Source organism: Vulpes vulpes, chromosome 1 (genome assembly GCF_048418805.1).
Source record: "Vulpes vulpes isolate BD-2025 chromosome 1, VulVul3, whole genome shotgun sequence".
NCBI classification, from domain to species: domain Eukaryota; kingdom Metazoa; phylum Chordata; class Mammalia; order Carnivora; family Canidae; genus Vulpes; species Vulpes vulpes.
In genome coordinates, this window is record NC_132780.1 from 15,276,375 (window position 1) to 15,300,889 (window position 24,515).

Below are 24,515 nucleotides of genomic sequence, written 5' to 3' on the forward strand. Positions count from 1 at the left end.
TTCTGGCTGCAAACTACTTTTATGGGAACTTGTAGGGTGGTTAGGCACATTGGTAAGTGGGCTTAATGTCTAGAGTTGGGGTCTGCACCTGAGAGACAGGATGGGAGAAGCTGAAATCTGGGAGACTGAATTTGGATGAGAATCTTAGGAAGGCCCAAGTGGAAATGTGGGAATCAGGAAGGGATGGTGGGGACCTCCACGAGGGTGCCCTTCATGGCCTTGTGCCCATACCCCAGCTCTGCACCCCCTGTCACAAGCAGCTCAATCCCAGTGCAGAAGGTGGCTTCAGAGGCCAGGAACACGGCAGCAGCCCCCACCTCAGCTGGCTGGCCCATGCGGCCCAGGGGCTGGGGAGAGACAAGGGGGAGAGGAATGAAGTGAAGCACCGGGCCTGACTGCCACACCCTAAGCCACTCCCATGCCATCTAGATCTGGCCCCTATGCCTACCTGGTTCATTGTGCCCTGTAAGACTGTGGCAGCGGGGTCAGGCGTTAAGGCTGCTAGCCCCTCCCACATTGGGGTCCAGATGTTTCCTGGGGAGATGCTGTGGGAAGGGAGGAGAGGAGATCAGAGAAGTGTGCCACAGACATGGCCTCTGAGGCTCACTCTCAGCCTTCCCACCCCACTTGGAGGTGCTCACCAGTTGACCCGGACACCATATCGACTCTCATCCAGGGCCAAAGCTTTGGTCATGGCTGTTACTGCCCCCTGAGGAAGATGATGGGGGAAAATTCAGTCCAGGGAAGACAAGGTCCTTCCTGTTCTCTCATCCAACCCTGAGGTCAAGCTGGGACATCAGAATGGGGTAGTCATGCACTCCCTGCCAGCCCCGATGGGATGCACCAGGCTCTGCTTCACTGGAGACACTTGGTACATAACATGTCCCAGGTTGTCATGCCTCAGGGCTGAGGTCCCCAGAGGGCCTGGTAAGGAGTGAGGGAAGGGGCAGGGTACCTTGGTGGCCACATAGGGAACTGCCTGGACCTGGCCGATGGCCCCCACCAGACTGGAGATGTTGATAATATTCCCCTGGTTCTTCCGCAGGTGGGGGAGGGCAAACTGGGAAGACAGAGGCAAAGTCAGACCCCCCAGAGACACTGGATTCCCCCAGCCACACTGAAACATCCTGATGTTTGGAGCAATGGCATTGCCCTGGTATGGTCACTAGTGGATCTTGCTGCCTTGTAGGGACAGGGTTCTAGAACTCCAGGAAGCACCTTCACTGGTTTGCCCGTGTCTGTAGGTTTAAGGAATCTCTTCATGTCTGGAAGGCATTTTTCTCTATGTCTCCTCTACTACCTCTCTCTCTTCCCCCTTCTCTTTGTGTCCTTGTCCCCCTCCCCCAATCCCTGTTCTCCTCTCTCTAGGTCTCTGTCTCTCCACTCTGGGTCTTAGTATGTTGCTCAAACTCATGTCCATATCAAGATAGGAAAATGCAAGATGGCTGCATATTTTGCAGAAATGGGAAGAAGCTCTTTTATCCACGAGGGGGTGACAGTATCTCTGAGTTTCAGGGAGAACTCTGGTCAGAATGTGATGTGAGAGGCCTTCATGAAATGCACTGCTTTTTACCAGCTTCTCTTCTGCAATTCCCTGGATCCCTGGAGGTCCCTAAACTAATTCTCTTTTCCTTTCTCTCCTCCCTTCCTCTCTGTCTCTCAGCTCTTTCACTACACATGACCTTGAATAAATTCAAATTCTATTCTTCCTCTTATTTTCCTTTGACTGCTGAGCTGTTGGGCAAGACCTGTTCCTGCCGATAAAGATTAATGAGTGCATGCAGCCTCCTCTAAGTGGTTCCCAGGGAATCTAAATTAGGTCCCTCTCGGGGTCACCCTACCAGCTCTTTCAAACCTTCTCCACTCCCTCAAAAACAGCCTCCACTTTTTCTAAGGACTGTATCCTCAAGCAAACCCTAAGTGTGCCAACCCTAGGGCCTTTGCGCTCGCTGTTCCCTCAGTCTGGAATACTTTTCCTCTGATAGGCATGGAACTCTCTACTAGGGTGACTAGCCATTCCAGTTTGCCCAGGACTGAAGCATTTTTGAGGACATGGGACATTCAGTCCACTCTCAGGGTTAAACTGGGACAGTCCTGGGTAAACCTAATCCCTCAGCAGCTCCAAATCTTGTTCAAATGTCGCCTTCTGGGCAGCCCAGGTAGCTCAGTGGTTTAGCGCCGCCTTCAGCTCAGGGCCTGATCCTGGAAACCCAGGATGGAGTGCCATGTCAGGCTACCCTGCATGGAGCCTGCTTCTCCCTCTGCCTGTGTCTCTGCCTCTCTCTCTTTCTGTGTCTCTCATGAATAAATAAAATCTTAAAAAAAAAAAAAGTCACCCTCACATCTTATTTATTTTTATTTATTTATTTATTTATTTATTTATTTATTTAAATATCTTATTTATTTGAGAGAGAGAGAGCATGTGCATGAGCAGGAGGAGGGGCAGCGGGAGGGAGGGAGAGGGAGAAAGAGAGAGAGAAGCAGATTCCCCACTGAACTCAGGGCTCCATCCCAGGACCTGACCATGACCTGAGCTGAAGGCAGATGCTTAACCAACTCAGCCACCCATGCACCCCTGAAATTTCTTACTTTGTTTCACCCCTGTATTAAGGTGTCTGTCACATAATAGGTGCTCAATAAATATCTTTTGAATAAATAAATGAATTTATTGAATTTATCTATTATGTGCCTGGCCCTACTGTCAGTTCTTCACATGCATTAGCTCATTGAATCCTCAGAACCACCCTAGACAAAGAAACTGTCCACAGCTCCTTTTGCCAGGTGAGGAGACTGAGCAAGTAAGCGCCACTCCCAGGGTCATGTGACAACCGTCAAAGCCAATCCTTGTACCCAGCAGTGAGCAGAGAGCAAAACCCATAAGCAAAAGAGAATTTCTGACAACTCTAAGTCTTAAGAACTTTAAGATAACATGGGCATGAGTACCATGATTATGTGGGCACTGGGGGCAGGGATTCTAATCCTCCAGTGGCTCCTCAGGGACCTGACCCCCACTCCCATTCCCCCCTCCATCCTTTCTCTCTCTCTCTCTCTCTCTCTCTCTCTCATTGGCCTTGAAACACTTACTGCCTCCCTCAGCCCTGGGCTGGCCCAGCCCCCTACCCCGAGGCTCCACCCCTGCCCCTGTCTAATTCTTTCAGAAACCTTTTCACTCTCTACCCAGCTGTTTGTTTGTTTGTTTGTTAAGATTTTATTTATTTATTCATAGACACACACAGAGAGAGAGGCAGAGACACAGGCAGAGGGAGAAGCAGGCTCCATGCAGGGAGCCCGATGTGGGACTCAATTGCGGGTCTCCAGGATCACACCCCAGGCTGCAGGGCGCCAAACTGCTGCGCCACCGGCTGCCCCCATACCCAGCTGTTTGACTCCCTCCCCACCCCCACCCTGCAAACGTGAGGTCCCTAAGGGCTGCACACCATGAGTCATTCGCTCCCCTTGTCCTGGCACTGGGCACACAGTTAGCACTGAATAAATATTTGTCCCACACTCCTTATGGTCCCTATTCAACCCTCCCACACATTCCTTGGGCCATTTCCCAGTCCTGCCTTCAAGGTCACCTGGCACTTTTGTGCAGCCCACATCAAGAACCCGCTGGAATCTTATTGGCCTGACCTTCCCTCCCTTTGGACACCTGACCAGGAGAGCCTGGCTCTCCTGGATGCCATGCAGCTTCCCTCCCACCTTTCATTTCTCCTGGATCTGCTTCTCTCCGAGCTCTGCCAGGGGAGGCCCCGCTTGGCTGTTTTCCCATCAACATATCCTAATTCTCCCCTGGAGCCACCTTCCAGAGCTCCTCACCTGCCCTTTGCATCTTCATTTTTTTTTTAAGATTTTATTTATTTATTCATGAGAGACGCACAGAGAGAGGCAGAGACACAGGCAGAGGGAGAAGCAGGCTCCCCACAAGGAGCCAGATGTGGAACTCAACCCTGGGACCTGGGATCACACCCCAAGCCAAAGGCAGATGCCCAACCACTGAACCACCTGTGCGTCCCTGGGCAGCTTCATTTCTATCTGTTCAGTGCAAAACTCACTCCACTGTCTCCTCCTAGAATCTGCCTTTCTCCTTGATTTTCAGCCTCAGGCATGGGGTCCACCTCCACCCAGCTTCTTAAGCCAGAGCCCTGAGAACCTTCTGGAGCTTCCCTCTACTTAAGTCCCTCATCTGATTCATCACCAAGCCCTAGCCACTGTGCCTTCTAAGGACCTCTTGAATCTATACAATTCTTTCTACCTCATTTATTCGTTCGATGAACATTAATGGAGCACCTAGGATGTGCCAGGTGCTGTGGTAAATGCCAGAGATGCCACAGGAAACAAGACAGAAACTTCTGCCCTCACAGAGCCAAGTCCTGGAGGAGGCAGCAATAAAGAAATAAAAGTGCATAATGGAATGTGCTAGAGTGTGAACAGGGATAGGCAACAAAAAGTAGAGCAAGATGAGGGGAATGGGGGTGTTGGGGTAGGTGCAATTGCAAACAGGGTGTTCTGGTATGAATTGTGGAGATGTCTTGGAGAATCCTGGGCCTGGGCCAGGCAGGAGGAACAGCATTTGCAAAGGCCCCGAGGCAGGACAGAACTGGGGCATTTGGCACAAGACTACTGCAGTAGGAGGGGAAGTTCAGAGGAGAAACAGGGGCCAGACCATGTGAGGCCATGAAGGCTACCTCTTTTTACTTGCACAAATGCTACTGTCTCCTAATACTGGTTTTCCAATGCCCACACTTTGTCTTCTGACCTGTTCTGCATGCAAGAGCCAGAGCGCTTTTTAATTTTTATTTATTTATTGATTTTAAGTAATCTCTACACCCAATGTGAGGCTCAAATTCACAACACTGAGATCAAGAGTTGGGTGCTCAAGTACAGCATCCTTTCTTGATTAAAACTCTCCACAGTGTAGGGATAGAGGCAACATACCTCCATATCATAACAGCCATACATGAAAAGCCCACAGAGAATATCATTCTCAATGAGGAAAAATTGAGAGCTTTTCCCCTAAGGTCAGGAACACATCAGGGATGTTCACTCTTACCACTGTTGTTCAACATAGTGCTGGAAGTCCTAGCCTCAGGAATCAGACAACAAAAAGAAATAAAAGGCAAAGAAGAAGTGAAACTCCCACTCTTTGCAGATGACATGATACTCTATGTGAAAACTCAAAAGACTCCACCCCAAAATTGCTAGAATTTACAAGAATTTAGCAAAGTGGCAGGATATAAAATCAATGCACAGAAGTCAGCTAAATTTCTATACACTAACCATGAGACAGAAGAAAGAGAAATTAAGGAGTTGATTTCATTTACCATTGCACCAAAAACCATAAGATACCTAGGAACAAATCTAACCAAAGAGGCAAAGGATCTGTACTCAGAAAACTATAGAACACTCATGAAAAAAGCCGAGGGATGCCTGGGTGGCTCGAGTGGTTGAGCACCTGTCTTTGGCCCAGGGTGTGATCCTGGAGTCCTGGAATCAAATCCCACACTGGACTCCCTGCACAGAGCCTGCCTCTGTCTCTGCCTCTCTGTGTCTCTCATGAATATATAAATAAAATCTCAAAAAAAGAAAAATCAAGGAAGATGCAAAGAAATGGAAGCTATATTACAAAGCTGTGATCATCAAGACAGTGTGGTACTGGCACAAAAACAGACACATAGATCAACGTAACAGAATAGAGAACCCAGAAACAGACCCTCAACTCTATGGTCAACTCATCTTCAACAAAGCAAGAAAAAATATCCAATGGAAAAAAGTCTCAAAAATGGTATTGGGAAAAATGGACAGCCACATGCAGAAGAATGAAACTGGGCCATTTCCTCACACCATACACAAAAATAGACTTGAAATGGATGAAAGACCTAAGTATGAAACAGGAATCTATCAAAATCCTAGAGGAAAACATAGGCAGCAATCTTTGTGACCTTGGCCACAGCAACTTCTTGGTAGACACATCTCCCCAGGCAAGGGAAACAGGCAAAAATGAACTACTGGGACTTCATCAAGATAAAAGCCTTTTTTAAAAAATATTTATTTATTCATGAGAGACGCAGAGAGAGAGGCACAGACACAGGCAGAGGGAGAAGCAGGCTCCATGCAGGGAGCCTGACGTGGGACTCTCCAGGATCACACCCTGGGCTGAAGGCGGCACTGAACCGCTGAGCCACCTGGGCTGCCCAAGATAAAAAGCTTCTGCACATCAAAGGTAACAGTTGGCAAAACCAAAAGACAACCAATAGAATGGGAAAAAATATTTGCAAGTGTCTTATAAGATAAAGGGCTAGTATCCAAAATCTATAAAGAACTTATCAAACTCAACACCCAAAGAACAAATAATCCAGTCAAGAAATGGGCAGAAGACATGAACAGCCATTTCTTAAAAGACCTACAAATGGCCAACAGACACATGAACACATGTTCAACATCACTCGGCATCAGGGAAATACAAATCAAAACCACAGTGAGATACCACCTCACACCAGTCACAATGACTAAAATTAACAAGTCAGAAAACAACAGATGTTGGCAAGGATGTGGAGAAAGGGGATCCCTCTTACATTGTTGGTGGGAATGCAAACTGGTGCAGCCACTCTGGAAAACAGTATGGAGACTCCTCAAAAAGTTGAAAATAGAGCTACTCTACAACCTAGCAATTGCACTACTAGGAATTTACCCCAAAGATACAGATGTAGTGATCCAAAGGGGCACTTGTACCCCAATGCTTATAGCGGCAATGTCCACAATAGTCAAACTGTGGAAAGAGCCCCGATGTCCATCAACAGATGAATGGATAAAGAAGATGTGGTCTTTTTTTTTTTTTTTTAAAGAAGATGTGGTCTATATATAAAATGGACTACTACTCAGCCATCAAAAAAGAATCTTGGGGATCCCTGGGTGGCGCAGAGGTTTGGCGCCTGCCTTTGGCCCAGGGTGTGATCCTGGAGACCCGGGATCGAATCCCACGTCGGGCTCCCGGTGCATGGAGCCTGCTTCTCCCTCTGCCTGTGTCTCTGCCTCTCTCTCTCTCTCTCTCTGACTATCATAAATAGGTAAAAATTAAAAAAAAAAAAAAGAGAGAGAGAGAGAGAGTCGGATGCTCTACAAACTGAGCCAGCCAGGCGCCCCTAGAGTGATTTCTTAACATCGAGGATTCTATTTATTTATTTGACAGAGAGAGAGAGAGAGAGAGAGAGAGAGAGAGAGAGAGAGAGAACAAGCAAGGGGAGTGGCAGGCAGAGAGAGAGGGAGAAGCAGATTCCCTGCTGAGCAGTGGGCTGGCTGAGAGACTTGATCTAGGCCTCTGGGATCATGACCTGAACCAAAGGCAGACCCTTAACCGACTGAGCCACCCAGGTGCCCCTGATGATTGTTTTAATCATGGTGGTAAAGGCAGCAACTTACTCATGCTGACAGATTTCTTTGCAACGGGCAGAGTTTTGGGTACTGGGACAGAGGCGTGGACAAGCAGACAGTCTCTGCCCTCTGGAAAACCACATGCAATAGGCAGATGGTGTCTGGAGCCAAGGCAAAGGAACTAATTGTAATAATACAATAGAGAGCAACTGGGTGAATTGAAAGAGCTTGGATGGGGCGCCTGGCAGGCTCAGTCAGTGGAGCATCCAACTGTTGATCTCAGGGTTGTAGGTTTGAGCCCCATGTGGGGTGAAGAGATTATTTCAGAAGTAAAATCTTCAAAAATAGATAAATAGAGGGGTGCCTGGGTGGCCCGGTCTGTTAAGTGGCTGCCTTCAACTCAGGGGTCCTGGGATGGAGCCCCTGCATCATCTTCGTTGAGCTCCCTGCTCAGTGGGGGACCTGCTTCTCCCTCTCCCTCTGCCCCCCTGCCCCCACCCTGGCTCATGACCATGCTGTCTCTCTCAAATAAATAAAGAAAATCTTAAAAAATAATAATAATTGCTAAGCGGAAGGTGGAGATGGAGATGAGGGTCTCTAGATCTTAAAACGCACATGGGTGGTTTCTACCCCAGTACCTTTGTACACCCTTTTTTGGTAAATGAAACACCCTGTGCTCCACTTCCTTCCCTCCCACTCAGGGTTCCAGCATCCAACCTCACCTTTTCCCTTCTGCTTCTGCCAGGCTTCATTTGCCCAACGTATATTTCAGTGACCTCAACCTGAGTTAGGGAGATTGGCCGCAGGAAAAAGAATGGGGCAATGTTTGTGATAGGTAAATAAAAATGCACAGACCAGAAACCCTGTGCCAGGCATGCTCTAAGCTCTTCATGGATATTTTACTCTCATTCAATTCTCAGGAACAACCCTGCGAATTAGGTACCATTTATTAAGCCTCATTTTTTTCACAGGAGAAACCAAAGTGCTGACAGGCTGAGTAAGTTGCCACATTGCAGGGAGGAAGTGGCAGAGAACTGAGGCAGGCAGGGATTGGATCTGGACCCTTTACTCCTATGTGAGGCTTCTGTTCCAGCCACTGACAGGAAAGAGAGTCAGATAGCCCCACAGGAAGAGGTGGGGACTGGGGTATAATGGAGAGCCCTGCCATATTTAGCAGACTGTCACTCTGCCCTGTGGGTCCACTTTGCCAATCTTTCTTTCCTTTTTTTTTTTTTTAAAGATTTTATTTATTTATTCATGAGAGACACACAGAGGCAGCGACATAGTCAGAGGGAGAAGCAGGCTCCCTAAGGGGAGCCTGATGTGGGACTCGATCCCAGAACCCTGGGAACCCGCCCTGAGCCAAAGGCAGATGCTCAACCACTGAGCCACACAGGCATCCCCACTTTGCCAATCTTTCAAGAAAAACCAGAAATGGGATCCCTGGGTGGCGCAGCAGTTTGGCGCCTGCCTTTGGCCCAGGGTGCAATCCTGGACACCCGGGATCGAATCTGACATCGGGCTCCCGGTGCATGGAGCCTGCTTCTCCCTCTGCTTATGTCTCTGCCTCTCTCTCTCTCTCTCTGTGTGACTATCATAAATAAATTTTTAAAAAAATTAAAAAAAAAACAAAGAAAAACCAGAAATAGAGCTGTTTAGGAGAAATCTCTCTCTTTTTAAATGCTGGGCACTGAGAGAGATATGTAAAATTACATATATATTATATAATTACATATATACCCCCTTTATGGGATACAGTGGGTATATCTTATTGTATGGAGATGCCAATCTTAGGGGTGACACAAGTTGGGGACAGAGGCAAGAGTTCAGGGGTGCCTGGGTGGCTCAGTTGGTAAAGCGTCTGCGTGGGTCATGATCCTGGGGTCCTAGTATGGAGCCCTGCATTGGGCTCCCTGCCCAACGGGCAGCCAGCTCCTCCCTCTCCCTCTGCCTGCTGCTCTCCCTGCTTGTGCTCTTCTTTCAAATGAATGAACAAAATCTTAAAAAAAAAAAAAAGGAGCAAGGGTTCACAGGTTGAACAAGGCCACCCAACTGCCCAGAAACATTTCACCTGAATCTCAAGTGAGACACCAAAGAGAGTTTGTGAGTTTCCTCACCAGTGACCACCACCTCCACCCCACCCTCCTGGGCCTCCTCCCCTCTTGTGTCTGCACTGGCTTTTCTGATCTACTCCAGCTTCAAGCTGGTTGGTGAGCTCCCAGCTGATGACTCCAGGCCTCTCCCCTCACCCCAGATCCAAGAATCCCACGTGAACCTGTGCTGGGCAGCTCCTCTCCCTCTCCACCACACCGCGCCCCTTCCCCCTGCCAGGCCCTGCTAACTCAAAAGGTCTCTGACCCCACCTGCTCCTCCCCAGGCTTCCTCATAGCAATGCATGGCAACTCAGTCCCACTAGTTGCTGGGGGCAGTGGGGGGGGGGGGACATAAGCCAAAACCCCCACTCCTTTCTTTCTCAAATCCACCCCCACATCTAGTCTACAAGGAAACCCTGACAATACTACCTTCAAAATGGGTCCAGAATCAGAATACTTCCCACCAAATCCACAGCCACCCAATGGCCTCGTGGGATTCAAATCACCTCCTGCCTGGACCATCCAGTCAGTGTCCTCCCTGGGCACACTGCCAAAGCCCTTGCCCCCTGCCTGTTCCCCATGTGGCCGCTGGTTGCCACTTATAGCAGCTCACTTCCTTGGCTCCAGGCTCAAGTACCAAAGCAAAGTCCTCTCCATGGTTGACAAGGCCAGATATGATCTAGGTTCTTTTGTCCACTTTATACTCTCACCTCCTGTTATTCCTCCTACACTTGGAGCAGTTCCCACCCCAGGGCCTTTGCACAGGCTGTTCTCTGCTGGACCACTCTGCCTCACACACATCCTTGAGGTCTGACTCAAATGTCACCTCTCAGAGAAGCCTTCTGACTACCTCCACCCTGTCTAAAAGAGCAGCACATAAATACTCTTAAACAAACAAACAAAAAAACCTCATCTGGTAAAGACACATACTAAATGACACACATATAAAATATGTCTGAGATTTGCTTTAAAAAGCTCCAGCAAGGGGATCCCTGGGTGGCGCAGTGGTTTGGCGCCTGCCTTTGGCCCAGGGCGCGATCCTGGAGACCCGGGATCGAGTCCCACGTCAGGCTCCTGGTGCATGGAGCCTGCTTCTCCCTCTGCCTGTGTCTCTGCCTCTCTCTCTCTCTCTCTCTGTGTGTGTGTGACTATCATAAATAAATAAAGAAAAAAAAATATTAAAAAAAAAAAAAAAAAAAGCTCCAGCAAGGGATTCCTGGGTGGCTCAGTGATTGAGCATCTGCCTTTGGCTCAGGGTGTGATCCCGATCTGGGGATCAAGTCCTGTGTCGGGCTCCCTGTGAGGAGCCTGCTTCTCTCTCTGCCTGTGTCTCTGTCTCTCTGTGTCTCTCATGAATAAATAAATAAAATCTTTAAAAAATAAAATAAATAAAAATAAAAAGCTCCAGCAAAAGGGGCACTTGGGTGGCTCAGTTGGTTGAACATCAGACTGTTGATTTTGGCTCAGATCATGATCTCAAGGTCCTGAGATAGAGCCCCACATGAGGCTCTGTGCTCAGTGGGGAGTCTGCTTCTCTCCCTCTCTCTTTGCCCTTCCCCTCCCTAAAACAAATAAACAGATCTTAAAAGAAAAGAAAGAAAGAAATGAAGAGTCCACAGGAGGAATGACAGAATGTTGATAATGCTGGGTAACGGGTGTAAGGAATTCAGTACATCTCTCCACTTTTGTGTATGCTTGCAAAATGTCAAAATAAAAAGTTTCATATGGGCACCCGGGTGGCTCAGTTAGTTCAGCATCTGACTATTGATCTCAACTCAGGTCTCAATCTCATGGTCATGAGTTCAAGCCCCACATTGGGCTCCATGCTGGGCATGGAGCCTGCTTTAAAAAAAAGTTTTGGGACACCTGGGTGGCTCAGTTGTTGAGCGTCTGCCCTTGGCTCAGGGCATGATCCCAGGGTCCTGGGATTGAGTTCAGCATCAGATTCCCTGTAGGGAGCCTACTTCTCCCTCTGCCTGTGTCTCTGCCTCTCTCTGTCTATCATAAATTTTAAAAAAAATTATAAAAAAACAGCATTTGCACCTGTCCATCACTCTCATGCATGGCACTTAACACTCGCTGACATTAAGATCTATTTACTTGCTCACCGCCTGTCTCCCCCGTTAGCATGTCAGCTCCCCAGGGGCAAGGATGTTTGTCTCGTGCTGGATGCACAATGCTCAGCAGATGGCTGGTACTAAACAAATATTTGCTGAATGAATTAAAGTGTGCTATGATGGAAATAAATAAGCTGTTGCAGAGAATAAATATGTATGTGTGGGTGCCACAGAAGCATGAACGGTTGGGAAGGAGAGGACCATTCTGAAGAGCTGGCATTTCAACTACAATGGTAAGTAGGAGGCTTTTATGGGAAGATTCAGAGGGTAGGGTGGTAAGGGGAAAAACTCATTGTTCCCCATGGCTATTTGCTGGGTGGCAAAGCTGTAACTGCCTCTCATTGACTCCTCACCTCAATCCCTCCTCTTGCCCCCCCATCCCACCCTTATTCCTATTACTCCCCAACTCTATATCAGCACACCACTTTAGAAGGTTCTAGAAGGTCCCTAAGAAGACTGGGCCAGGTCACCACACAGCTAGCTTCTGCTGAATGTAGGGATTAGCACCCATATATTGGCTATAAAGAACAGAGTCCTTTTGGAATAAGCAACGCAGCAGAAACATTCTGCTCCAAGAAAAAGTGAGTTTGACAATCTCCCGGTCAGGAGGCCACCTGGCCTGACAGCGTGGGCCATAGTTCTCACCTTGGTCACGGTGTATGTCCCCAGCAGGTTCAGCTCCAACAGCTGCCTGAAGCCCTCGGCAGAGGTCTCCTCGGGCCACTGCGGAGGTGGATCTAAGGGCAGGGGGTGGGAGACACAGAAGCAGAAGGAATGAGGGAGTGACACAGAGAACAGGGAAGAAATGAAGATATGGTCCGGTCAGGGGTGGCTGACAAGAGGGGCAGGGATCACAGGGAAGAAAGGAGGTGAATTAAAAAGCGGTCTCAGGCCAGAAGGCCCAGCTTCCAATATGAGCCTCTGCCACTTCCTGGCTGTGTGACTTTTTAGTAAGTCACTTTGCCTCTCTGTGTCTCAGTCTCCTTATCTACAGAAGGACAACACTTGGCTTTCGGGCTGAGAAAGTTCCACCCAAAGCTAGGAGCGCCTGAGTGGCTCAATGGGTAGAGCATCCAACACATGATCTCAGGTCTTGATTTCAGGGTTGTGAGTTCAAGCCCTTTGTTGGGTGTGGACCTTAGTTTAAAAAAAAAAAAAAAACAAGGAAATTTCCCAAGTCAGAGTGTCTGGCTGTCTGGGTCAGAGTTGTAAATTTGAGATTGGATGCAGAGATTACTTGAAAATAAAATCTTGGGATCCCTGGGTGGCGCAGCGGTTTGGCGCCTGCCTTTGGCCCAGGGCGCGATCCTGGAGACCCGGGATTGAATCCCATATCAGGCTCCCGGTGCATGGAGCCTGCTTCTCCCTCCACCTGTGTCTCTGCCTCTCTCTCTGTGACTATCATAAATAAATAAAAATTAAAAAATTAAAAAAAAAAAAAAGAAAAGAAAATCTTTAAAGGGCACCTGGGTAGCTCAGTGGTTGAGCATCTATCTGCCTTTGGCTCAGATCCAGGGATGGAGTCCCATATCGGGCTCCCCACGGGGAGCCTGCTCTTCCCTCTGCCTCTTTTTGTGTCTCTCATGAATAAATAAATAAAAATTAATTAATTAATTAATCTATTTTTTAAAAATAGTAAAAATAAAAATTAAATTAAATTAAATCTTTATAAAAGGGCAGCCCGGGGCAGCCCCGGTGGCATAGCGGTTTGGCACCGCCTGCAGCCTGGGGTGTGATCCTGGAGACCCGGGATTGAGTCCCGCATCAGGCTTCCTGCATGGAGCCTGTTTCTCCCTCTGTCTGTGTCTCTGCCCCTCTATGAATAAAGAAACAAAATTTAAAAAAGGAGGGGCAGCCTGGGTGACTCAGCGGTTTGGTGCTGCCTTCTTCAGCCCAGGGTATGATCCTGGAGACCCAGAATCGAGTCCCCATCGGGCTCCCTGTGTGGAGCCTGCTTCTCCCTCTGCCTGTGTCTCTGCCTCTCTTTTTCTTATGAATTAAAAAAAAAAAATCTTTAAAAAATTTTTCTCTCAGGAGTCAATATTTGGGCCTAATACTTAGCCCCATAACATATTTGTAAAATAAATAGGAGGAATTGGTGGGAGGGGAGGGGGTGTGGGTGGAGGGACAGAAAAATCAATGTTCAGAGGAAAAGGAGGTGGAAAGATAGGGGAATAAGAATTAGGAGAAAACACAGGGATCCCTGGGTGGCGCAGCGGTTTGGCGCCTGCCTTTGGCCCAGGGCGCGATCCTGGAGACCCGGGATCGAATCCCACGTCAGGCTCCCGGTGCATGGAGCCTACTTCTCCCTCTGCCTGTGTCTCTGCCTCTCTCTCTCTCTGTGACTATCATAAATAAATAATAAAAAAATAAAAAGAGAAAAAAAAAGAAAAAGAAAAAAAAAAAAGAAAACACAGGCAGTGGGGAGAGGCCACCTTGAAGGCTCCCAAGGCTTTAGGAGGCCAGGGGAGGAAGGCACAATGAGGGGGGAAAACAAGATGGCAGGCAGGAAGCTGAGGGAATCTTGGATTGTTCCTCCCCAAGGACCCAGGGCTTGTGGCCTGGCTTCCTTCGAGGATCTGCTCAAACATCTTCAGGGAACCGACCCTGGTTCCTGTTTAAAACAGCCCCTTGGGACACCTGGGTGGCTCAGCGGTTGAGCACTTGCTGTTCTTTCTCTGTGTCTCTCATAAATAAATAAATAAAATCTTTAAAACAAACAAAAAAACCCAGCCTCTGGAAAACAAACAAACAAAAAAGCTCCTGCCATTCTCTAGACCCTAAACAGCTTGTTTTGTTTTAAGTAAGTTCTATGCCTAATGTGGGGCTTAAAGTCACGACCCCGAGACCAAGAGTTGCAGCCTCCACCAACTGAGCCAGCTGGGTGCCCCAATTTTATTTCTCTTTATAGCCTTTATCACCAACAAACATGCTAGTATATATAGTCGATTCTCATTATTCAAGGCAGTTATGGTCTATAAAGTTCCAGTGAATACTGAATTAGGGAATATTCACCACTGTTCCTCTGGGAAAGAGGTACATATTATATAATAGTATGTAATATTACAGACTAAATGCGTTTCCCCACCCCCCGAGATTCATATGTTGAAATCCTAACCTTCCATGCAATGGCACTTGGAGGTGAAACCTATGGGAGGGGATTTTATTTTTTTATTATTATTATTCTTTTAAATATTCTTATTTTATTATTTTTAAAATATTTTATTTATTTATTCATGAGAGACACAGAGACGCAGAGACACAGGTAGAGAGAGAAGCAGGCTCCCAAGAGGGACCCTGATGTGGGACGTGATCCCAGGATCCCGGGACCACGACCCAAGCTGAAGGCAGATGCTCCACCACTGAGCCACCCAGGTGTCCCAGAAGGGGATTTTAAGTGGAGAGGATGGACCTCTCATGAATGGGATTAGTGCACTTAGACCCAGCAAGAAGCAGGCCCTCACCAGACACGAATCTGCTGGCACTTGGATCTTGGGATTTCCTAGCCTCCAAATCTGCGAGAAGTAAATGTTTGTTGTCTGAGCCCTCCCCTTAGGTGGTATTTCTGTTCCAGGAGCCCAAACTGGCTGACACTATATATATGTATGCACGTAGACATGTGTATACACACAGGCATATAGATATTTGCATATCTAACAGATCATAGTCTTAAATCCTAAAAACAACTCCTAATTCTAAAAACAATAATCCTAGAACAGATCATAGTCTTAAATGCTAAAAACAACCCCTAATCCTAAAAACAATAAAATAGACTCCATTTTATTTATTTTGCAAACAAAGAAACAAGGCTCAGAGATGTTAAGAGATTGGCTAGAAGCCGGCAGTGTTGGAATTTTAACCCATCCAGTGGGCCCCAGGGCAGCTCCTTGCACTTCCATAGTCTCCATCCTCTGAAATCAGAGGGCACAGCTACACCTAGTTTGACCTTAACTGAGAACATGTGCTTCATGCAAAGGTAATTTTTGTTGCTACTCCATACTTGTCCACAAATACCTGGAAAGCATAGTGAGTACTGATGCTGAGATTACGAAAAAAAATTTTTTTGCAAGTTGGTGACTTCACAAACACAGGAATCCATGGATGAGGCAGATTAACTATCATTTCTGGCCTATTTTTCTTACTCAAGAACGTGAATCCCAAGAAGACTAGAATGTTCTATCTATTGCATTCACTGCCAGACACCTGGGTGGCTCAGTGGCTAAGCGTCTGCCTTTGGCTCAGGTCACTATCCCAGGGATCAAGTCCCACATTGGGTTCCCAAAGGGGAGCCTGCTTCTCTGCCTATGTCTCTGCCTCTCTCTGTGCATCTTTCATGAATAAATAAAATCTTAAAAAAACAATTTATTTTTCACTGCCAACTCCCCAGCCCCTAGGAAAGAACTTGGGACATGGTAGGCATTCAGTAAATATGTCTCGAATGTACAAAGGATACAGAGAGAAAGGATGAACTGGTATTCGCCATCTCTTTGATCTTTACAACAATATAAGGAGGAAAATGCAGCCCAGAGAGGGTGAGCCACTTGCTTAAAGTTGCCCAGCCAATATGCAGTGGTGGAGGGGGTGGGAGGGTTGTGCAGCCTGGGTGGCTCAGCGGTTTAGCGCTGCCTTCAGCCCAGGGCGTGACCCGGGATGGAGTCCCACATCAGGCTCCCTGCATGGAGCCTGCTTCTCCCTCTGCCTGTGTCTCTGCCTCTCCCTCTCTGTGTCTCTCATGAACAAATAAATAAAATCTTAAAAAAAAACCAACAATAAGCAGGGGGGCATGTTGTGCAGCTGAAGAGAATGTCACTCTTATGACAGGCCTTGCTGTGTGACCTCAGTGCAACCAGTTCATCTCTCTGAGCCCTGGCTTACCAACATGAGAGATTCTTATGAAGGGTAAGTCATTAAGCTGACAGCATTTCCCCTTCAAAGTTACCGCGCTAAGACCTAAAAAACCACACGCATGAGGATACCTTCATAGTCATCAGCAAAGGGAAGGGTCATTGCCATCACTTCATAGATAAGCAAATTGAGACCACAAGATGGGAGCTGTTTGTTCAAGATATTTGTGATAATTATGAGGCCGAGTAGTTTATCTTATTCAATACCCACAACAACTCTGTTGTTCATGATCATCATTCCCATTCTAGAAACAGAAGAACTGAGGCCAGGATGGAACCAGCCAGGATGTGAGCCCCAGTGCAGGGCCTTCCAGGGCTGTACTGTCCCATCCAAGGAGACAGGGGGATGGGAAAGGGTATGGAGAAGACAGATGGGGAACTGAGGGGTAGGGAAAGGAAGGGATGGAAGCTGGGAGGTGGGTGGACACCAAGGGAGAATGGCCTGTGGGCCACACAACTCACGGTAGCCAGCGTTGTTGACTACACAATCCAGACGGCCAAAACGACGGACGGTCTCAGAAATGAGAGTCTGAGGACAAAGAGGTAAGTGAGCAGGGTTGGCACCCAGCCTTGAGGAGCCTGGACTCCCAAAAGCAAAGGGGGGAAAAAAAGCAAAGGGGGAAGAAAGAGGGGGAGGTGGATCACAGCCAAGGTGAAGGGAGCTACAGGAAGTGGGGGCTTCCCCTAAATCACCAGAGGGCTGGATATATTCACACTGCAGAGACCTGGTGTCCGGGTGGGGGGCGGAGGGTGGACATCAGAGAGACATTGACCGAAGTGAACGGATAGAATCCCAGAGGCGGGAGAGGAAGACTCTTCCAGAAGGAGATCCACTGTGAGGGATTTTTGTTGTTGTTCCAGTCTATGTGACAGGTGTGACAAGAGCCCTGAAGTAGTGAGAGATAAAGGAGAAACTTTGCAGGAGACCCAGAACCTGGCCAGCAGAATCAGGGAATGTCCGGGAATGAGCAGCAGTCTTTGGGGCCAGACAGGGTCAAGAATAGCTCACCTGCACATCTTTCTCCCGGGTCACATCACAGAGGATAAAGACAGTTCCAGTAAGCTCCTGCTCCAGGGCTCGGCCCCCAGACTCTGCAGGGAGAGAAGGGCTGGGGTCCAGATCCTAGGTCTGAGGGAGGAGGGGCTGGGGTCCTGATTCTTGGGTCTGAGAGAGGAAAGGGCCTGGGGGCCCAGTCTCCTGGGTGTGAGGGAGGAGGGGGCTGGGGTGAGGACCAAGGGACGCTCACTCACCATCTTTGTCACAGATAACCACTTGGGCCCCGTTTTGCACTGAGAATGGAAAAACAGGTTATTCCAGCACAGACCTTGACAAAGGCCTCTGCTGCCCTCCTGTGGCCACCTGGAGTGGGGCCCATCTTTCCAAACGTTCCCCTCATGACCCCAAAGTCCCATGATGTTCCTCTAGAGCAAAGGGCAGAAGACTTGACCCATAGTCTCCTTGGCCACTGTAGGTGCCTGCTGGGGTTCCTGAGCCCCCATCCCTGGGTTCCAGAATAAACCTGAAACCTGCAAGCCACATTCCCCCAGCCACCCCCACTTTGTAGATAGAATAACTGAGACCCAGAAAAAGAGAGTAACCATTTTTGGAGAACTGCCAAAAGCTCAGGCCCCAGGCTTAGGCTGTCAACCCTTTCATTAACATTGCAAATTGGGTTTTTATAGGCTAAGAATCTTGACTCCAGTACTGAAGTTCCCACACCCACTAGTTCCCAGGGTCCCTCCGCTCCCAGTCTCTAATATTCCCCAAGCAGCCAGACCCTGACTCGCCAGACCCCTACTCACCGAAGGCTCTCGCGATCCCGGCTCCAATGCCTCGCCCGCCTCCTGTCACAACCACCACCTTCCCGGCATAGCGCGTCCCTGTTGCCATCCTGCTTCTGTCTGACTCTCCCTGTCACTCACTCTCTGCTTCTTTCCACCTCCACAGTCCGGTGAGGCCGTGGAGCAGAACCATAAATAGGGGCTGGATCCTGGAAGGCCGGCCCTGGGGGGCGTTGCCAGGAAGGCCAGAAGCCTGGAAGTTTGCCCCGGCCCCCTCCTCCCTCAGACCCAGTTGTCTGGGCCCTCAGCTCCTCCTCCCTCAGACTCAGGAGCCCAGGCAACCAGCCCACAGCCCCTCCTCCGTCAGACCTAGGAGCCCAGGCCCCCAGCCCCTCTACCTTCAGACCCAGGAGTCCGGGTCCCCAAACCCTCCACCCTCGGACCCAGGAGTCTGGGCCCCCAATCCCCTCCTTCCTCAAACTCAGGATTTACGGCATCCAACCCCCTCCTCCCTCAGACCCAGGAATCTAGGCCCTGCTTCTCCTCCTTTTCCAGACCTACAGGTTTCAGACCGTCAGGACGCAGGAGGCCACGGCTCCAGCTCCGCCCTGAAGAGACCCCAGTGTCACAACCCCAAAGAGACAGAAATTTATTGACTAGAAGTTCAAAGTTTTAATCCGAATTTGGACAAGTGTTGGGAAAACCAAACTTTGGCCCTGGAAACGTCTCCCACCCTAGGCCACCGCGGGGACCAGATCACGCCCCCAGGCGCCCAGAGCGGCTCGGGTCTCGGGGCGGTACCCCCGGGTCACGCCCCTCCCGCTCCGATTGGCTGCGGCGCTGGGGCGGGTCAGAAGCTGGACTGCAGCAGCGTGACTCGCAGAGGCCACGCCCCCTCCTCCTGGGTCAGGGCGGGGGGGGCGGTCCCGGATTCCCACGTGGGCTCCCAGGAGGCGGGGCCTGCGCCCCGCTCACTACCTCCGCGGGAGAACCCGGCTGAGCGGGAATTAGCCACTGGAGATCTCGGGGGCGAGGTCCCCTGGGGGGTGGGGTCTGACGGAGGCGGCGGCGCAGGGGGAAGAGGGTCTCCTCGGGAGTCCAAGTTTCCACCTAGACAGCACGAGTGGGAAGTGAGAATGGCAAACTTGGGGACCCCTTTCCTCTCAGACCGAGTAGTCGAGCCCCCAGTCCCATCCTCCCTCAGACCCACAGGTCTGGCCCCACTCCCTTCCCCCGCCCCCCTGACCCAGGAGTCTTGAACCCCTGTCCCCTCCTGCCTGGGATCTGGAACTCCCAAGCCCTCTACGGCACTCTTCTCATCCAGACATAGGATTCCCAGCAGCTCTCACACTCCCCCGACCAGCAAGGACTCCAGGCTCTGGCTCCCTCTTCCCTAAAACCCAGGGGTCCAAGGTCCCCCAGCCCCTCACCTGTCATCAATCTGTGCCACTGCGACGCCTCAGTAGCCAGAGCATGAGAGAGGCTGAGGACTCGCTCCCGGTGACCTTCGGCTGTCGGCAAATAAGGGGTGGTGTTCCTGGGGCTAGAAAAAAAAAAGAGAGGGATCCCTGGGTGGCTCAGCGGTTTAGCGCCTGCCTTTGCCCCAGGGCGTGATCCTGGAGTCGCGGGATCGAGTCCTGCATCGGGCTCCCTGCGTGGAGCCTGTTTCTCCCTCTGCTTAAGTCTCTGCCTCTCTCTCTCTGTCTATGTCTACCAAGAATAAATAAATAAATAAAATCTTAAGAAAAAAGAGATTTGGGGTCTTCTACAGTTAGCTAGTACCGCAGTGCCACGCGCGTCTTTCTGGGAGTTGTAGTCCCAAGCACGTGTCCCTAGAGGACCTTAAACAGGGCGTGGCCTTCATAAACGTCCGCGTGCATTGTGGGATTTGTAGTCTACTCCCGTCTAAAGTCCACCTGCTTTCCTGACGCAGGAGCAGAGTTTGCTATACCCCCAGTTCTGCAGTTTGGGGAGCTGCAGTTATCATGCGGACCTAGGGCTTTCTGATGCCCCAGGAATTCAAGAATCTCTAAAAGGTTCTTCAGTCTGTACTCGAGTACTCAAAAGACAGCAGTAATGCTTTCCCTTTGGCAAACTGATTTCCTGCTTCTCCCCGCCAGCCCCAGTTCTTTTTTTTTTTTTTTTTTTTGTTGTTGTTGTAAGCCCCAGTTCTATACCTGCTCCAGGATCCAGAGCTTCTGAGCCATTTGGGAGCTCCTGAGTGTCCCTGGACAGGCTGCAAAGGAATTAGGGCATTAAAATGCCTCACCTGGAAATTCCCACGTTCTCATTTGGAGGGTGAAATGAATAGGGCTCAGAAAGGGAATGAAATTGCCCCAGGGACAATGTTTAATTTTTCATGCAGTCCTGGAAAACAGCAAGGGTGAAGAAAATCCCACCTCATCCCCCCAACATACATCCTTTTGCGTTCTGGGAAATGACTTAGTGCAGAGCCCCTCTTCTTCATATGACCTACACAGGACTGACAGACGTGAGGCTGTGGCTCTGGATTCAAGCAGTGTAGCTTGAATGATCCAGATCACCCTCATCTGCTCGTGACAAAGCCAGGAACAGGCCCTCCCAATTCACAATTTTTGCCTCATAAACAATTATCTGAACTGCTTGTTGCCCTAAAACTAACTAGACACAGAGATAAACATCTGGTGTCAGCTGACTGAGACACCACCTCCTGATTACAAAAATAATTCCAGCTGTTAAACCACCCTGCCGATGACTAGTTTAATTCCTCCCTAGAAGTCTTCGATGAAACCGTCCTGCCGAGAGACTCTTATCTTTGGATCTGGAATTCTCTCCCCATTGTGACAGTATGAGTATAACCATTTCCTTCCTTGCTCATTTATTTTTTCCCTTTGATAACATATAGTCACTAAGAAAGACAGGCTAGGCCCACAGATCTGTGACCCCCATCCTGAAAGACGAACATTGGTGAAGAGGTCTATGCCCCTACCCTTACCCCACTAGGGGAGGCATCAGCACAGGTATATGTTGGGGTGAATCTGGAAACCCAGCTCTGGGCAAAGAGGTAGGGAAATCCCCTTACAGAGGGAGAAACGGATGCTCACACTAGGAACAGAAGATCCATTACCACCCTACCGCCCCACCTTGCACCCTCTGTCCCCCTCACCCTTTGTTCTGCATCAGGCTGGCGTCTGGCTGGGGACAGTGTTCTCCCCAGAGTGAGAAGCCGGGGGGAGGCTGGGCGAGGGAGAGGCCGTCCAAACTCCTGGTTTCTGCGTATTCTCTCCATCTGCTCCCGAGCACTCATGCGAGGCCGGGCGAGGGGGACCTGGGGGGATAAGAAACACCTAGTGGCTCCAATCCTGGGCTCCCCCCACCTTTCTCTCTCCCCTAAACCTCTTGGCCTCTAGTCTTGCCCTTTCCAGTAAGTTCACCACTGACTCAGAGGGATCTGGGATCTTTCCGCAGCCAGAGCTGATGCAGTCCTCCCATGCCTCCAAGCACCATCAGGGCAAAGGTGTTTGAGGCCCTACCTGCCTGTCTGGCCTCATTTCCATCAGTTTCCCTGCTTGAATCCAGAGCTACAGCCTCACAAACACCCACATGTCCTGGACACACCCAGCTTCTTTGTACTGGTAGTCAGGAGCTGGGTTGTTCACTCTGGGTTCCTTGTGGTGAAAAACAACTCTGACTCAGCTTAGACACAACAAAAGGAGGAATGAGATGTATTAACTAAATTGTCAAGAGAATGGAGCACCTAGGTGGCTCAGTGGTTGAGTGTCTGCCTTTGGCTCAAGTCATGATCCCGGGGTCCTGGGATTTAGTCCTGCATCAGGCCTCCCCACAGGGAGCCTGCTTCTTCCTCTATGTCTCTGTCTCTCTCTCTGTGTCTCTCATTAATAATAAGTAAAATATTGAAAAAAAAAATTGTCAAGAGGATCACTTTGACTTTGTGAGCTCTCTCTCGTCCTCAAAACCAGATGGACGACACACACAGGGACAACGTCATGTGATAACTGGAGTGAGGCAGCCACGAGCCAAGGATCTGCTAGAAGCTAGGACAGAGGCCTGAAACAGAACCTTCTCTGGTTCCTTCAGAGGGAGCATGGCCCTGATGACACCTCGATCATGGACTTCTAGCCTTAAGAACTTAAAGTTCAGGAGGACAGAGTTAAATGAAGAAGAAGGAGAAGGAGAGAAAAGGAAAGGAAAGAAAGGAAAGGAAAGGAAAGGAAAGGAAAGGAAGGGAAGGGAAGGGAAGGGAAGGGAAGGGAAGGGAAGGGAAGGGAAGGGAAGGGAAAGAGAAGAGAAGAGAAAGAAGAGAAGAGAAGAGAAGAGAAGAGAAGAGAAGAGAAGAGAAGAGAAGAGAAGAAGAAAGAAAAAAGAAAGAAAAGAAAAGAAAAGAAAAGAAAAGAAAAGAAAAGAAAAGAAAAGAAAAGAAAAGAGCCCTCCATTAAAAAGAAACCAGAATTCTGGAGAGAATCCCAAGGGTGTGGCTGGACCACCGGTTTGCTAAGAGATCAGGCGTAGGACGTGTGGATCCAGGAAATCAGCTCAGCAGAAATGCTGCCAGCTTGAATTGAAGGGGGGCAGAGGGGGCACGAAATGCAGGAAGGCTGTCATTCAGGCAGGAAACAGGGGGACAGATCTCTCGGGATAGAGACATGTGTTATCATCCAGGAAGCTGGGGCCATATGGACACAGACACACACAGCAAGAATGCCATGGGAACAGCTGGAGTTCTGCTCCCACTAGTCAAGGGAATATCAGATGCCTGGGAACAGACCCTTCCTTTGTGCCTTTGGAAGGAGCATGCCCTGCTGACACCTTGATTTCAGACTGCTAGCCTACGACTCTAAGACAAGAGATTTGTTGTTTATTTATTTTTAAATATTTTATTTATTTATTTGACAGAGATAGTGAGAGAGTACAAGCAGGGGGAGGGGCAGAGGGAGAGGGAGAAGCAGGCTCCCTCATGAGCAGGGAGCCTGAAGCAGGGCTTGGTCCCAGGACCCTGAGATCATGACTTGAGCCGAAGGCAGATGCTTAAATGACTGAGCCACCCAGGTGCCCCTGAATTTGTTGTTTAAACAAACAAAATCAGAGGCAAGAGAAGTCTTAGCTGTAGCCTCCAGCTAGAAAATTCTAGGGTGCCACCTTGGATCTGCTGCATAGTGTAGGCCGAACACTAGTTTAGTCTGGTTTGCTCTGATATGGCCAATCCTGAGTCACATGTCCACCTGCTGTATAAATGATGGCCCCTGGATATTGACCTGTATTTTTTCTTCGCAGCAGGCCAGACCATTGGCCCAAAGCCTGCCATCACTGAATTCCAAGGTTCACACATCCACTTGTTTTAAACGAAGCCCAAGTAGGCAGATAATTGTAGACATTTACAGCCTGCCCGCTTCAAGCTGGCAGGAAACAGTGCCTCGCATCTGCTAGCTGCAGATAAGATAAACTAGCAGCTGTAAAAGACTCCAAGCGGCTGCTGCCCTTGGGAGCTCTCTGACCCAGAGACACAGGCCATCCAAGCTTTCTGGGCCAGTGACCTGTGGAGTGTCTCACACTGTGAGGGACTTCTCTCACTGGCCAAACTGCCCAGGTGTGAACCGAATAGAGCTCGTGTGTGCCACTACTACCACCTCCCGGTCATATCCTTCCTTGATGGGCTCTGAAATCCTTGGAACCCAGGACAGTCACCACCCCTGAGCTGTGAACAGAACCACATGGTTGGCTCAGTGCTGTTCAAAGCAGCCCTGAAGGCCCACATCCTGCCCGCACGCCTGGGAAAATCACAAAGTTCCTCTCCTTGGAAAGGACTAATTGATGGCTTTGTTTTTATGATAATGATAATAAGTAAGCACCAGAAATGCTTTTAAATGTTTGATCAAGGGAACCCTGGGTGGCGCAGCGGTTTGGCGCCTGCCTTTGGCCCAGGGCGCGATCCTGGAGAGCCGGGATCGAATCCCGCGTCGGGCTCCCGGTGCATGGAGCCTGCTTCTCCCTCTGCCTATGTCTCTGCGTCTCTCTCTCTCTCTCTCTCACTATCATAAATAAATAAAAATTTAAAAAAAATAAAAAATAAATGTTTGATCAAAGGCACCTGGGTGGCTCAGTTGGTTAAGCATCTGCCTTCCACTTGGGTCATGATCCCGGGGTGCTGGGATCGAGCCCTATGTTGGGCTCCCTGCTCATCAGAGAGTCTGCTTCTCCCTCTACCTCCTCCCCACCGCTCATGCACGTGCACATGCCCGCACTCTCAAATA

General features: G+C 49.4%; 2 protein-coding genes across 16 annotated transcripts in view; both read right to left on the minus strand.

The window, feature by feature from the left end:
- HSD17B14 (hydroxysteroid 17-beta dehydrogenase 14) lies at positions 1–18,949 on the minus strand. Its single transcript, XM_026013821.2, has 10 exons — positions 18,829–18,949; positions 18,289–18,490; positions 17,737–17,775; positions 17,495–17,577; positions 16,948–17,014; positions 12,227–12,318; positions 956–1,060; positions 642–709; positions 449–545; positions 1–347 (listed from the first exon to the last, which is right to left on the minus strand). The coding sequence occupies exons 2-10, from the start codon at positions 18,374–18,376 to the stop codon at positions 174–176; spliced, it is 813 nt and encodes a 270-aa protein (XP_025869606.2). The 5' UTR covers positions 18,377–18,490; positions 18,829–18,949; the 3' UTR covers positions 1–173.
- The window catches only part of PLEKHA4 (pleckstrin homology domain containing A4), a 26,746-nt gene continuing 21,146 nt past the window's right edge, over positions 18,916–24,515 (minus strand). For all 15 annotated transcript variants that reach the window (XM_026013817.2, XM_072756584.1, XM_072756612.1 and 12 more), the window contains 4 exons: positions 21,413–21,574; positions 20,445–20,503; positions 19,698–19,810; positions 18,916–19,377 (listed from right to left, as the gene is read on the minus strand). In XM_026013817.2, the coding sequence (XP_025869602.1) occupies positions 19,118–19,377; positions 19,698–19,810; positions 20,445–20,503; positions 21,413–21,574 (594 nt within the window). In that variant the 3' untranslated portion in view covers positions 18,916–19,117. The remainder of the gene's footprint in view (positions 19,378–19,697; positions 19,811–20,444; positions 20,504–21,412; positions 21,575–24,515) is intronic.